The sequence below is a fragment of the Camelus ferus genome, chromosome X (assembly GCF_009834535.1).
Source record: "Camelus ferus isolate YT-003-E chromosome X, BCGSAC_Cfer_1.0, whole genome shotgun sequence".
NCBI lineage: Eukaryota > Metazoa > Chordata > Mammalia > Artiodactyla > Camelidae > Camelus > Camelus ferus.
The window spans coordinates 24,374,170-24,389,404 of record NC_045732.1 but is presented as its reverse complement, the minus strand read 5'-3'; the positions used below and the strand labels follow the sequence as shown (position 1 = coordinate 24,389,404).

Below are 15,235 nucleotides of genomic sequence, written 5' to 3'. Positions count from 1 at the left end.
ATTTCATTCCATTGTAGTTTGAGAACATACTTTAACATGATTTCAGTACTTTTAAACCTATTGAGACTTGTTTTATAGCCTAATATGAAACAGGTCCTGGACAATGTGCCACATGTATACTCGAGGAGAATGTGTACTCTGCCATTGTTGGGTGGAGTGTTCCACTGCTGTCAGTTATGTCTAGTTGGTTTATAGTCTTGTTCACGTCTTCTGTTTCTGCTATAGACTGAATGTTCAGTTTATGTTCTGCTTCCCCAAATTCAAATGTTGTAATTTAATCTGCAATATGATGGTGTTAGGAGGTGGGGCCTTTAGGAGGTGACGAGGTCATGAGGGTGGAGCCCTTATGAATGGAATTAGTGCCCTTATAAAAGAGGCCCCAGAGAGAGCTTCCTTGCCCCTTCTGTCATGTGAGAACACAGGGAAAAGGTGGCCATCTGTGAACCAGGAAGCAAGTTCTCACCAGACACCAAATCTGCTGGTGTCTTGACTTTTGGTTTCCCAGCCTCTTGAGCTATGAGCAGTGAACTTCAGTTGTTTATAAACAACTCAGTCTATGGAGTTCTGTTATACTGACCCAAACAGACTGAGACAATTTCCTTGTTGATCTTCCGTCTATTTGCTCTAGCCGTTGTGCAAAGTGGTGTATTGAAGTCTTGTGCTAATAGTGGTCAGTTATCTATTTCTCCCTTCAATTTTGTCAGTTTTTGTTTCATGTATTTCAGAGGAGCTGTCGTTAGGTGCTAAATGCACTTCATCAAGTGTCTGAGTAAATCAATTTGCTCTTTTGCCAATACTCTCAAAATTTGCCTTTGAATCAGCAAGAATGACGATGATGCGTAATGCTTAACATTTATTTAAGAGCAGTGAACACCTCATGTTCTCCTTGATTAGAGATGGCTTCTCTCTGGATGATTGGTTGGTAAATATGTTTTATCTGGATATAGACATTCTTTGAAAAATAAAGCCAAAGAATTCTTGAAAATTAAATGATTTTCTTTTGGATTTACATGTTTCTCTCCCCTTTTCAGGAACATGAGCCAAACTTGACATTTTCACTAATTTTTCAGTTTCCCAGAGGAATGAAGTTACAATCAATGAATTAAAGTCAAATTTCTGAGCCCTTTACTGATCATGGTCAACAATGTTACCTTTAGTCCTTGAGAGAAAAGCTAGTGTTGCTTGTCAATAGTAATCTCCCTGAGAATCCAAGGACACAGAAAGTCTGCAAGAACACATTTCTCAGGACACCAGACTTGCTGTGGTCAGGGCACCAGTAATAAGGCAGGTGTGTTCAAGATGTATCCGATATGCCCCAGCCTTTAAGAAACTATATCCTGCCATCATGAAGAAGATTTTAAAAAAATGAACACATCACTTTAGTAAGGATTGTGACAGCATCAACAGAAGATGCCAGGGGTGGGGCAGAGTGCTAGATGGAGAGGGCAGGCCTCCCACAACAAGGAATTATAATGGTTCTTGTCAAATCTACAAAATCTAGAATCAAGGCTGGTTAGCCAATGTGGGGTACAAGATGGAGACTCACTGGAGACCATGGGGCTGTGTATGGGTGTACAGAAGTTGCAGACCATTCCAATTCACTCTCACTTCCTGCCCTACAGCAGTGTTTCTCAAAGTGTGGCCCAGTGCTCACTGGGTGACTTCCAAAGGTTCCTGATTCCAAAATGCAAGTGCTTTCCTCAGTTCTTACAGGAAAATAGGGATTAACTCCATAGACTTTCAGTTATATACATGGCCCAAAGCTACTGAGTTATTAAGAATCACTAAAATGTTGCATTTTTCTGAAACCCTGGTTTAGTACATAATCATAAGGTCTGGCTGTCACACAACACATGGCCATGCTGCAATGTCCAACACAGAGAGGAATTCCTGCAACTTCAGAGTGACAGTTTCTTTCTAGTGCTCCATCGGTCCCAGGGCTTTCAATTGCTGCTATCTTTGTGTTCACTAACATAATTGTAGAATTATTCTTAGGGTTTATCTTTGTTAATCATTCTTCTCATAATTACTGCGTCACTACTACTTTAATACTTATTTTGTTCCTCTCCAATTCTTTGTTATCACTGAGTTCTTTTAATGCTGGAAAAAGAAAAGAGAGGGTGTGGGTGGGTTGTGGGATCTTATTTTGCTCTGCCCCAAAAGTCTAACAAGTATTACCCTAGAGGAACTGTTTGGTCTCAGCAGGCTGGTTCATTAATGATGGTCGGGACATTCCCTGTGTCCAGAGGCTATCTCTGAGCCTCTGTTTAAACCATTCCATTCCCACCACCTCCTTGAAATGGTCCCTCTGCGGTCCTCCTCTCATGAGTCATAACATCAGTTTTCTCTACTGCCTACTTCTTAGTGGGTCATAAACAGCCATAGGATATCTTGAATCACTGAGCTGCTCTCTAATTCTTGAATCATTCGTTTTGTCCCTTTTTGAAGTATTTTATTTTTATCTTTCCATCAAGACTTAAGCATCCTGAGAGCAGGAACTGAGTCTGACATTTGTATATCTTACAGCACAGAGTAAAGGAAGTGTCCATGGCACAGAAACGCCTTTACCGGGCACCTGTGGTCTGATCTGAGGGTTGGGAGAGAGCAGATCAGGACACAGAGTCTATTGGATATCAGCCATTAGCAGTCCCCCAGCCTCCCCAGACCCCTGTCTGTGAAGTCTCAGGTAGCATCTGCTGCAGCTACAAGCAGATAAGCTGACAGTGGCTTTTGATGGTGAACATGGGGCGGCAGACTCCTGATCATGTAGTAAACGAGCAGGCATGGGAGTATGGGAGAGCTCTTGGTTTTCAGACATTGCTGCTGGTCCTGTCTCTTCATCTGTCTCCTGGGCTTGCTTAGTTATCATCTGGCCACCTTAAATCACATCCAGAAGAATCCTGAGAGGTTTGTGGCTGAACACATGACTTTCCCTGCCCCAGCCTGTTCTGGTGTGGTGTAGGGCCCCATTTGGGATTCCCCTGTGTTTCTTGGTCTTGACTTGGTATGTATTATCTCTGTGTTGCCTGGTTCTGGTTCCTGATTGGGTCCAGGCCCTAAGTCCTCTGCCACAAGCCATGATTACTGATCTCTAACTGGCTAGTCATTGACATTTCTGGTTCTTGTCCTGTAATGTTTTCTACCAATTTTTCATGAACAGTTCTAGCCATGACACAGGGCATGGAAAGAATCTGAAATCCTACTTACAAGGAGGGGCTGATCTTGGCTGGAAGGAAGTGCTGCTCTGTCTTATGTCTAACATATGGTAATAGTTATAACCTAGACTTTGAGCCTTAAGTCTTATGGTTTTCACAGTTTGGTACTATGGACTTATTCACTCAGTCTTTAAACTATGATCTGTTTGATTAAATCATTGAACACTACATGGTGAGGGTAGGTGACAAAGTGGTGGCCCAGAAAAGGAGGAAATCATATCCAAGCAGTGAGGGGCCAAATGATGGCTGGTCCAGGGTATTTGTTGCTTATGAATTCAGTGATTAATCAATGTTAAGAAATGCTCTCCTTCTGTGACCACAAACCATGACCATGGAAGTCTCAAAATTGGACAGTTTTGCAGGAGAAGAATTGATGAGTCAAAAACAAAGTAGCGTAGTACCTCTCCTGGAAGAAATAAAAATCACTCCTTGGCTTGAAACAGTGACTGTACTGATGGGGAATTCAGATTAATTACTGGACAGCTTAGGTTTTCACCTTCTTACAGAGTGAGGACAAATAGGCCTCTCTGAGTGGTCTTCTCTGAGAAAATGGAGTAACAAAAACTGTGTTCTGGATACCCGGTACCTTTTCAATATTTTATCGAGCTGATATTGTTCCTCATTAGTGTAACCACAGATCCAAGGCTACAGAATCAGCCTCACTGCTGAATAACACTGCAGGATCCTCTCTGAGCTAATTTTGAAACAGCATTCTTTTGAATCTTCAAAACCAGATTCTTCTGAAGCTGAAACTAGGGTTAAATTTAGGTCGGCATGGATTTCATTAAAGCAAAACCCTTTAAACTCTGCATTAAAAATTCATGTGTTTAACTGAACAGCCTTGGTTGGGTGATAATAATAAATATTACCAAAAGTTCATTTTCCTTCTGCGGGCTTTCTCACCAGAAAGTTCTGCAACTTTATCCCAAGCATATTGGAATATTTCATCTCAGCTTCACAACACAAGCAGGACTGAGTCTCATAATCCTCAGTCATCAATTTGTTTCATTCCTTCATCATTAATAACAGGTGTGTATGGCCACGCTTCAGGTCAGTTCCTGCTCACGTCGCTTGGTCCCATGCATGTTCCTGGGATTCACTCTATGATCATAGAATCCAGTGTATTTTATTCTTACTCCTTTGTTCTTTTGTGTAACTATGCTGAGAATATTACGTACTGTTCTGTTATTTTAACTCGAAATGGCTCCTTTCTTTCTCTACTCTATGAAGAAATCTTTTCGGCATAACTTACTAGAACATTTGCAAGTGAATCAGCACAAGTGTGACCCAAGTACCATCCATCACTTATGGGATTGTCTCACAGAATGTCTCTTCTTCATTATATTTACAGAAGACACAATAGGGCCCCCTTGCCATGCTTGTCTTCACTATGCATGTGGTCAGAAGATTTTACCCTAATACCCACAGGGAGTGTGCAGTCTGTCTGGAAGGTATGGGGAGAGGAAGGGGCGAAGAAGTATACTAAGTAAGTGGCAGCAGTCACTTTGAAGTCAGATCGCCTCTTTAGGATGCATGATAGATGGGGAAAATCAGTCTGTCTAAGACTCATCTCAAGAATGGGAGCAATACTGGGTATCACGAGGCTTAACGGAACAATGGATAGAACGCTCTTCCATTGGTAGAATGGCCATTCCATTCACTGGCCCATGGTAAGTGATCAGTATATGTGTCTAGTGTTCGGCACACAGCAGATACTCAATAAATAATGGTTTAATAAATGAATGAGTGGATGAACAAACAAATGAATGGACATTCAGCCAGATAAATACTTTATGTTCCCAGTATTGATTCCTCTCTAGACTTAAACTTCTGCTTAAAGAATAGAATAAACTGTGGGTGGTGGAATTCAGTAATGTTGGATAAAGTAGATTTGCTAGAATCTCATAGGAGAAAGAATGATGACTTGGGCCAATTCCATAAGCCCTCTGCTGACAGAAATCCCGTACCAGTCTGCAGGTGTCAGGTCTGCAGGTGGAGGGTGGGGCTGAGCCCCCAGCCTCCCTGAGGGGATCATTATTGAATAGATCCAATTAAAATGAAAATAAAGTCACAGGCCCTGCTTGCAATGCCTCTTCAAGTAGCAGGTACAATTCTGAGCCTACCCTTCCTTCCTTTACCTTCAAAGTCATTACCAGGTCCTCTTGGTCTGCCTTACACACACCTGAGTTACCACCAAACCTCCTCAGCTCCTTGCTACTCTGATCCTCCAGCTCGGAAGCAGCTCATCGCTATTTGGGCATCTGGATGGGGAAACTGAGGCATAGAACGAAGAAGGGTTCCCTGGGCCCTGAGATCAAAAGTTCCTTAAGGCCCCCTACCAAGCATCTTTCCTCTCCCAACCCAACCCTTCCCCAACTAAGAAGGTGACCAGAAAGGGGATGGCAGACAAACATCCTCAATGGCCTTCTGACTGGTTTTGGAACAAGATAGGCCTAAAAGCTTGGCTTTACATGCCAGACAACCTTTGTGCCGGAAAGTTACTGATCTAACTTGAAGGCCTTGAAACTTTAACTAAACATTTCTGGAATTCCAGACTCCTTTGGTGGAAGTCTTCCTTAAACCATTTTATAGTGGTCTTTCGGGGACAAAGAAAATAGTTTTCCACCCACCTTTTTTTTCCAACTACTGTTCAGCTTTGGGGACATACTTCAGTTCACTTTTAATATTCTGGATCTCCGAAAGGTTGACCGCAGGTCCTGGAAGTTTCTTCGCTCCTGGAATTGGCTTCTTTTCCTCATCTGAAGCGGGAGGAATACCCTAAAGAGAAAGAAAGGAGAGAGAATCAGCTCACTGAAAAAGATGTTTGGTCTCTCTGGGTCATGGACACGAAGCAGAAAAAGATTAAAGCAAGAATAACGTCAGAGTGTAATTCTAGCAGAGTGACTTTTTCTCGTGCTGTTGAGACACCCTCAGAATTTCAAGATCTCCTTAAGTTTGTAGAGGAATAAAATTGGAAGAAGAAAACAAGTCATTTCCCTATGACTTAGAAAACACTAGAGTACTGTTCATTGTCTGGAAACTAATAAAAATTACCACGAGTTAGAAAGGTTTGTGTTCTAAGAGAAGCATCCTACAAGATCCAATTTAATTTGGTACCATAATATCATCATATGCCTGAAAGGTAGCGATTTGTAGACTATTAGTGCGCGGCTGACTCTAACAATGACTTGGTCCTGGAATTTTCTTTTTTCTTTTTTTTTTTTTTTTCTTTTTTTTTTTTGTTCAATGTGCAGTGGCTGCCAGCCTTTGTTCCAATGACATTTCTGGGAAGCATAAACAAACTGAAACTGATATACGCAGAACCTCTTTGAATATGGGTGAAGTAGGATGGAACATCAGAGAAGACCCAGCTCTTCCCCCCCTGCTTTGGAAAGTGTTTTAAATTTCCTGTCGTCTTATGTTTGTATGTTGTTGTGGCATTAGGGCAGAACTACATCCTGTACCTTCTTTTGTGTGGCTCCTCCGATGCCTGGTATAGAAAAAAGTGCACAGACTAACTTATTGATTGTGGTTTAGTTGATTAATTCCGAGAATGTACCATAGTGACAAATCTATACCTCAGCATACAGACACCAAACACACATACTAACAGCAACTACAGAACAGTAAGATCAGGTGCTGTGTGCAGCCCCTAGAACTCCAGCTCATTACTACAGAGAGGCTTGCTGGTTAGCTCATTTCTCCTGTTTGCTAGCAATGGAGGGCATATTCTCCAGGGCCCTGGAACGAAGGTGTTGGAGGGACATTTGATCTCTGTGGCAGCCACAAGAGCACGCCTCTCGGATCAGTTTCCTGCAGGGAGGATAATTGAATGACAGTCCCAGCTGCTTCGCCCTGAAACCCACCAATCACCATGCTGAGATCACACTTCCCACGGTTGCTCATGGCCAATGACTGAGTGTCACAGAATCCTAAGGCAGGCCGTTCCTGGGAGACCTGGGACTCCTCTGGGAGGGACCTGGGCTCGAGAATTTTCCTTAAAACAGCACTGATGTCTAAGATGCTTCTGCCCAACCCTCTGTCCCACTCTCCTTCGCCTGCATCATCGTCTGACAACCCTTCCATTTTTCCTTACAAGTGTTTTCCCCAATAAATATTTTACCCGTCTAATCCCCTCTTGAGATCTGCTTTCTGGAGGACCCAAACTAACACAGGCCCCACGTGACACTGGCAGAGCTCCATCTGCTCTGCCAGCAACTGAGTGAACCAGTATAGTTCCAGGAAAAAGAATAAGAGATTGTACATTTGCCTCAGGTTCAAGCCCTGTGTCCATACGGGTTGCCAGCCTAACTCGGCAGCCCTGTAATAGCCCTTGGTATTAAAGCTGATGCCATGCTTCAAGCTTCCATCTGGCTCCTACATCTGGTTCTCAAATTGTCTAGACCCTAAAGGAAAAGGGAAGAAAGTGTTCAAACTTCCCAAACTTGAACCAATTATTTGGTAGACGTGTTCTTTACAGAAATGTTTTTAAATTGCTTATTTGAGGGGATGAGTAGAAATATAAAATATTGAGGTGCTCTTCTAAATGCTAATAGTTTTTCCTATAGTCATTTTCTTTGAATCTGGCACAGTGCTGATGAAATAGCTAATGTGTCACCCACACAGAATGATAAAGTAATTTGATGTAGGCTGTAACTGTTGTAAATATCTGGAAAACATTGTTTCCCTGGGTCAGTGTAAAGAGCCATAGGACTGGATGCCTTTCATCATGCAGGCACAGTCATCATTTATAAATGCAGATTTAGAAGCAATAGTTCAAACTATTTGTTACACAGCCACTTGGAGGACAAGGTATTCCCAAATGTTCTTTGCTAGGCTTTTGGAGAGAAATTTTAAACAAGGCCATAAAGTTATAAAGTGCTTTTTAAAAAACATATATATATATGTGTGTGTGTGTGTAGTGGTGAAATGAAAAATATTTCCTCACTTATAAATGTTCCCATGGTTGTTACGTGGGTAGATCTTAATTAAGAAGCATGAGGAGAAAAATGTTTCCAATTCCTTCTGTTTAAGTTCCTGAGTAAGTCATAGTCGCTATCTTTCTAATATCAAAATGTGCTATATTGGCACATTTAATGCATAAAGCCAGTGTGTGTAGTTATGTGTCTGTGCACAAAGATTTATTATGCAAACATACACAGATCAAAGATGACAATATTTGATATTAGGCACTTTCCTTTAAAGTTATTAAAACCTCAATGCACTGTGTTTTTTATTTAACAAAGTAAGACTTTTAGCACTTGATTTGATAAGGTCACATATAATGGAAAATAATAAGTGGATATATTTAATAAGTAGGTATTAATATATTAACTCAGGAAGATGGGTTAGTAGTGGTACATATTCTTAACTGAATCTTCTCTCATCTTTTGAAATATAATGTGAATCAGATCCCATTTCTTCTACGTATTTCTTATCATAAGAATTATAATAAATTAAGGCATGAACAGGCAGGGTTCCAGATGGCCCCATTTGACTAAGTACGTTCTCTTTTCTTTTCTAGGTAGATATTTGAATTGAGAAGGGACGTGGAAGACATTCTTTGGTTTAGATAAAGAAAGCTTGAGAGAAGGCTTATCAGCCCCAGCACCATCCCCAGTTTCAGGAATGGCTGTTGTCAAAGGGAAATGTTCCCCTTTGGGGTGACAGTAATCTGTAAAATTTGGCAAAATGGCAAACCATTTTCCAGCTATCTCACCTTCTCTCCCTCTTTACTACCGGATGCCACACTGAGTTTCCCCCTAAACTCTCTTACATATGACACTGCAGCCTGATGTGCTCATTATGCTCAAACCCTGAAGACTTAATAATAACAGCAAACACGTTGCTAGCACTTCTGAGTTACACGTACTCACCCATTTAGTCCTCACATCAACCCTACAAGTCCGGTGCTATTATTATCCCTATTTTACAGTTGAGGAAACTGAAGCATGAGGCAGGGGGGAAAGGTAAGAATCTTGCCCAGTGGCTTCACAGCTAGGAGGTAGTGAGACCACAAGTAAATAGTGTGTTTGCATCTTGTAAAGGAACCAAGTGGAGAGGGAAATAATTAACAGAAAATCCCAGTGTGCTGTTTTGTGGCTTAGTAATGATGGAATTTCGGTCAAAAGAGAGATTTGGGACGTAGAGTAGGAGCTTGTCAATATCCTTCATCTTATCAATATCCTTCTTGTCAATAGCCTTGTCAGTACCTACTTTAATCACACAGCTGCCTTTTCTTATGCTTACTAGGGTTTGGTTGTAAGGACTCTGTGTCGGGCATGTGCCAAACTCTGGCTGGGCTGAGCGGAGGGTGTGCTCCAGCTCTGTGAGCAGAACAAGGGCTCAAAGAGACTATAGGTGGGCGAGGGACCCAGCCAGTGTGCACAGGCCTTGTCAGGTGGCCAAAGGCTCGTCCTGGCTTCTTGCTAGGGTACCTCTTCATGTCTAAGATGGTGTTGAGATTGAGATGGAGGAGCTACTGGCTGTGATAGAGTTGGCCTGTTCTGTTCAGGGATGGTCTGTTATGACCTCCACTTTAGACAGTGATTATCTTAATGCAAAGCTAGGCAATGAAACCCAAATCTAAGAAAGTAAGCGATTCCAAGTTTTCAAACTGGATAGTAATAGAAAAGTTTATTCTAGAGAAGAAGCGAGGACGATCTCTACCATAGAGGGAAGAGGAGATGCAAGCCTCCTCAGCATCAGTCAATTTAGTGAGAAAAGAGGGTCAAGCTGCCTTCTGACTGACTGCCATGGTAGCAATGGACACAACTTAAGAGGAAGCACAGGAAGAAAGCCGAATTACAGATAAATGGAAGTGTAGGAAGAATTCCTTTCTGCCCTCCCTTCTACCTCCCTATACCTTTTTCTCACAACCTGCAAAATAATAGGCCCAGGAGTCCTGCATAAAAATTGGATAATTTGATCAGTCCATGAGCAGCCATTCATTGAATACCTACAAGGTTATGCCATGTCTGTTATATTACTGACTCTTTCCTCACAGCAACTGTCAGAGGAATGGAGGGGATTATATTTTGCAGACAGAGACTCAAATACTTGGCCAAAGTCACAGAAGGAGAGCTCATGATCATGAGTTAACTGGGTGGCCAAGTTAGCAGCAGCAGAACTTGAAATTCTGTACCATAAAAGCAGAGTAGGGGTGGAAGGTATAGCTCAAGTGGTAGAGCACATGCTTAGCATGCACAAGGTCCTGAGTTCAATCCCCAGTGCCTCCTCTAAAAATAAATAATAAAACCTAATTACCTCCCCCTTGCCAAAAAATGATAAAATAATACAGTAATAAATACATGAAATTTATTTTTTTGAAAAGCAGAGTAGGGCCGGGTCTTATCAACTTATCAAAATTTTTTATTCATCAAGGGTGACTTAGTGACTGAAATTCCAGAATATGATGATGTCACTCAAATACTGCATCTCCTCCTTTCAAAAATTATCTTTCTTTTTAGAGGAGGCTGGAATCACTGACTTAGGACCACATCAGGAATTATTTATGGGAAAATGTTTAGATGCAGGATAACCAGCGTTTTATTAGGAATTTTAAAAGGGTGATAGGTGTTCTTTTGGAGTAAATACCAAAAAGGTCATCTACAAAAGTTAAAAAAGCCTTTTCACCTTTAAAAAAAAATAAAATACAGATTGCAGTATCCTGTGGCTTTACTTAATGCTCCAAGATATGTTCCAAGACGTTAACTTTTTTTTTCAGAATCAGACCTTTCTAAGCTTCACCAGAAAAGTCACAATTGAGGAAGAAATATAAACCTGTGGGGGGGGGGGGGATCTAGTCTGTATTTATTGTACCCTCTATTAATTTTAGCTCGCATTTAAAAAGACTGGGTATTTAAATTTGGAGGAAAGGTAAAGAATTAGAGGGAGTTAAAAATACAGAAATTGATAGACTCTCTTGCAAGTTCCTCTTTTCAAAGGAAATACCCAGAGATTACGGCTTTTTGTTTGAAGCCACAAGTAATTTACCATGCTTATTACCTGAGCTCCCACTGGAGTTCATCACTCATCAGAAGCTGTACTGCATACATCCTGCTCGATTCAGTAAAAGCTCGAGAGTGAGAATTTACCAAGCTTTTGAGTGTTGCTGGACCAAGAGCATCTGAGAGGTTCCCCACCACCACCACACACACACAAACACAAACACACACACACAATCAATCAATAAACTAGTTGTTAAACTCAGCATCTTCAAGTAACTGTGCCAGGCACTTAAATTCGACTGAAAGGAAGTGAGGGGCAGTGTATTTCGTGGCTAATTGAGCAAGACAACCAAAGAAATGTGTATGCTACATGATGCCTCCTTGACCCACATCCACTTGTGCCCTCCTTGTCCTGGAAAGTTGGTCCTCACCTTGCCTCTGCTCTCCTCTAGTCAGGACGTTGGAGGAAAAAGCCAGTGCTGACTTCTGCCAGCTCAGTTTTCCTTACCTCCTCCATTTCCGGAGTACATTCTTTTCTTCTGGGGGGTTGCCCAGCTCCTGGCCGAAAGGCCCCCATTGGGATGTTGATATTTGCCTAAAAAGAGAAAACGGAAGATTTAGCTCAAGAAAAGTAAGAAATTGCTTTGACCTTCTGAGATGGTGATCATTGTGAGGCAAAACAAATCTGAAAAGTTCATCTTTGAAGCTTTTTACCTTAGGAAAATTGCTGTAATGACAGTACAAAAATATGCAAAGGAGAATTTGACTTCTATTTATTCCAGATCTCTGCTACTCATCTTTAGGTCTGTGCAGTGATTTTATAATTCCCTATTGGCTGGAGGAATTTGAAGTCAGTTTGTTCTGGCTGTTGCCCTCCTGTGGTGCTTAATATTTTCTGCTCTCTGGGATGAGAAAGGAACACATAATGGCAGGAAAGGAGGAAACAGCATTCTCAGAAACCATCCCACACCTTAGCCCTTCTTCACCCTCCTTCAGATTTACCATGGGAGGGGAACAATCATACCTCCTAAACTGCTTCCTCATTTTCATAATGTCCTACAGCTATTCCAGCCCTTATTTGGGTCTAAGGTCTCTGTAGCTGACACTCTTCTATCATCCCCGCCGACACACCACTGTGTGGGTCAATGTATAAGGAGAGTGCTGGAAGGTCAAGTTCATTGGTATCCCAGTTCATAGATTCTTGTTCTTTATTAAGATAACATATTAATCTCCATCCACAGTAAACATCAAATACCTTCTAGAAAACATGAAATATGCTAAACATTAAATTATGTATGGAAAATGATGCCAGTAATTCAAATGTGGGAAAGAATATGTAAATTGGAATTTGTCCATATTTCATCTGATATCAAAAGGCAAGAATGTTTAATGCAGACCAAGAACATCTTCCACCAGGAGGATCACTCACATAAAACAAGCATGACAACTCTCTTTTAAGGCAAAATGTAAATTCTTTCCACTTGAGATAAAGTGTTGCCTTATGAGTAATTGGATATGTGGGCTTGAAAAGTTGAAATTGCACTTTGATATTATGAACAAAAATGACGCCTGAGCAAAGAGAGCAAAATATTTTATTCCCTTATGATTCAATTTGGACCATTTTGCTACCACACCAAACAAAATTATTAGGAAGTTTGTGGTAAGATCCATTTGAAACTGCCTGACATGAGCTCTGTTGCCAAGAAAATGTTTAACTCAAGACACAGGAAGTATCCAGTGTCTGTGTTCGTGCAACATGGCGAATCTATGTTCTGCTCTGGAGAACAGGAATTGACTTTTTCCATATCGGGGCTTTAAAACTTCCTTCCCTACTAGAATGATGCTGATCCCACAGAAAGGAAACAGATCCAAAGTGTTTGTGGCGGGTATCAGGAGAGGTACATCACCACTCCTAGGGCCAACAAGCCAAGAAGTATTTTGGTCAGTATGTATCATATATGCTAAAGTATAAGTGTAGCACAATTTTAGATGGAAGCGCTTTAGAAAAACTAAGGCTGAGCCTTCTATGCTATTCTTCTGCTTAATGGAAATATTAGGTGACCTAGAGTGGGAGGAGGACGTGGCATAAGACAAAGGGGAAAATATGTCTTATCTGGTGGCAAATATGGTAGCATGCTTCATGAATTCCAAGATGCACCTCTTTTAATATCTCTAAAATCAGCCTGTGTCTTGCAACCAATGGTATCTTACATTTTTAATGGGCACATTTGTTTTATTTCTTAGCAGAACATAAAATAATGGTATATTACAATTGACAGTGTCTTGGATGAAATATTTTTTTCTACGGTCCTGATATTTATATTTTTCCAGGGTCCTGAAATAAGATCAAAACAATGTACATAAGACTCACAGAAGATGATGTATATTGAATCAATAACTATTTCCATTACTACAGTTTGGATGAAAGAGGAAGGAAGTTGATATGGGGACTATTTGGAAGAAAGTTAACCAGCTGAAAGTTTAATTAGATCACCATGATCCTGACCCATTTATTAAACATCTACAGAGGGCATTTTCCTAATGGAAGTTCAGGTTAACATATTGTTTGTGAAAGATTTAATTGCTAAACTAACCCATTTAATCACGTGTGTATGCCCGATGGCAGGCTGTAGTTTTCAGTAAAGGAACATGTAAAGGTCATGTGGGACACTGTATTCAGTAAAGCACACGCTATGGAAATACCACCTTTTCTTGCTCAGAGATTGATTTTAGCCATGCATGTAGCCCCTCCATGGTGCAGGGGAGGCTATGGTAGTGAAAGAGCCCAATGCTAGGAGCTTCTACAGATTCTCTGTGCTTGAAAAAGTGACAACTGCTGTGGGTCTCGTCTTCCCCATTGATTTAATTTGAATGGTAAGTTTCCTTAATGGTTTTCAAACCTTTTGGCCATGGAACCCTTCCTTCATGTAAAGTGTTGTCAGAATATCTGAAATGCAAACTAACTGGAGGTGGAGCTGCTCTAGCTAAGGTGGCAGGGAGCCCAGACCCAATCTGCTTCCCCAAGCCCCAGGCCATGAGCAGTTCCTTGAAACTTGGGGGCCCAATCTGACAGCCATTGAAAGCGATCATCCCTAAGCAGATGAGTATTGACATGCATTTAAAATGTTCGCTCTGCCCATTGTTAAGATGTCTGTAATTTACTTTAAACTACTTTAGCATATACACCGTGATATTTTATACCCACAGGTTGGTTTAAACTGCAGCTCCAGGGAACTCTATTGCTCTAATTGGGAGTTCAATCTTCTGGGGTGGTTAGGTGGTAAAATATCACTAAGACCACATTCCCCAGATTGCTACTCCAAGTGTTTTCTTTTTTTTTTTAATTGAAGTATAGTCGGTTTACAGTGTTGTGTTAGTTTCTGGTATGCAGCATAGTGGTTCAGTTATACATATACATATATACATATATATATATTGCTTTTCATACTCTTTTTCATTATAGGCAATTACAAGGTATTGAGTATAGTTCCCTGTGCTACACAGTAGGATGTTGTTGTTTATCCATTATATGTATAGTAGTTAGTATCTGCAAATCTCGAACTCCCAATTTGTCCCTCCACCTGCCCTGCTTTCCCCCCTAGTAGCCAGAAGATTGTTCTCTGTGTCTGTCTGTTTCTGTTTTGTTCATTTAAGTTCATTTGTCTCATTTTTTAGATTCCACTTATCAGTGATATCATGTGGTATTTTTCTTTCTCTTTCTGGCTTACTTCACTGAGTATGACAATCTCCAGGTCCTTCCATGTTGCTGCAAATGGCATTATTTCATTCTTTTTTATAGCTGAGTAGTATTCCATTGTATATATACCACAGTTTCTTTATCCAGTCACCTGTCAATGGACATTTAAGTTGCTTCCATGATACTGTAAGTGTTTTGTTAGCCTTATCTCCACCAACACCTGAGGCTTTATTATTTGAAGAAATGTCAGAAATAGGTGAAATAGTGGGATGAGTATTCGAAATGGCTTTTATTGATGAAGTTGGAGGAGGAGGTTAAGATATGCAAGTTGGTCAAAATATTTGAGAGATAATTCCCACCCTGCTGAACAGAGT

General features: G+C 40.9%; 1 protein-coding gene across 1 annotated transcript in view; it reads right to left on the bottom strand.

Moving 5' to 3' along the window:
* The window catches only part of SMPX (small muscle protein X-linked), a 49,449-nt gene that overhangs the window by 22,038 nt on the left and 12,176 nt on the right, over positions 1-15,235 (bottom strand). Inside the window, exons 3-4 of the mRNA XM_006193831.2 lie at positions 11,673-11,759; positions 5,846-5,993 (exon numbers count right to left, since the gene is read on the bottom strand). Coding sequence (XP_006193893.1) covers positions 5,859-5,993; positions 11,673-11,759 — 222 coding nt within the window. The 3' untranslated portion in view covers positions 5,846-5,858. The remainder of the gene's footprint in view (positions 1-5,845; positions 5,994-11,672; positions 11,760-15,235) is intronic.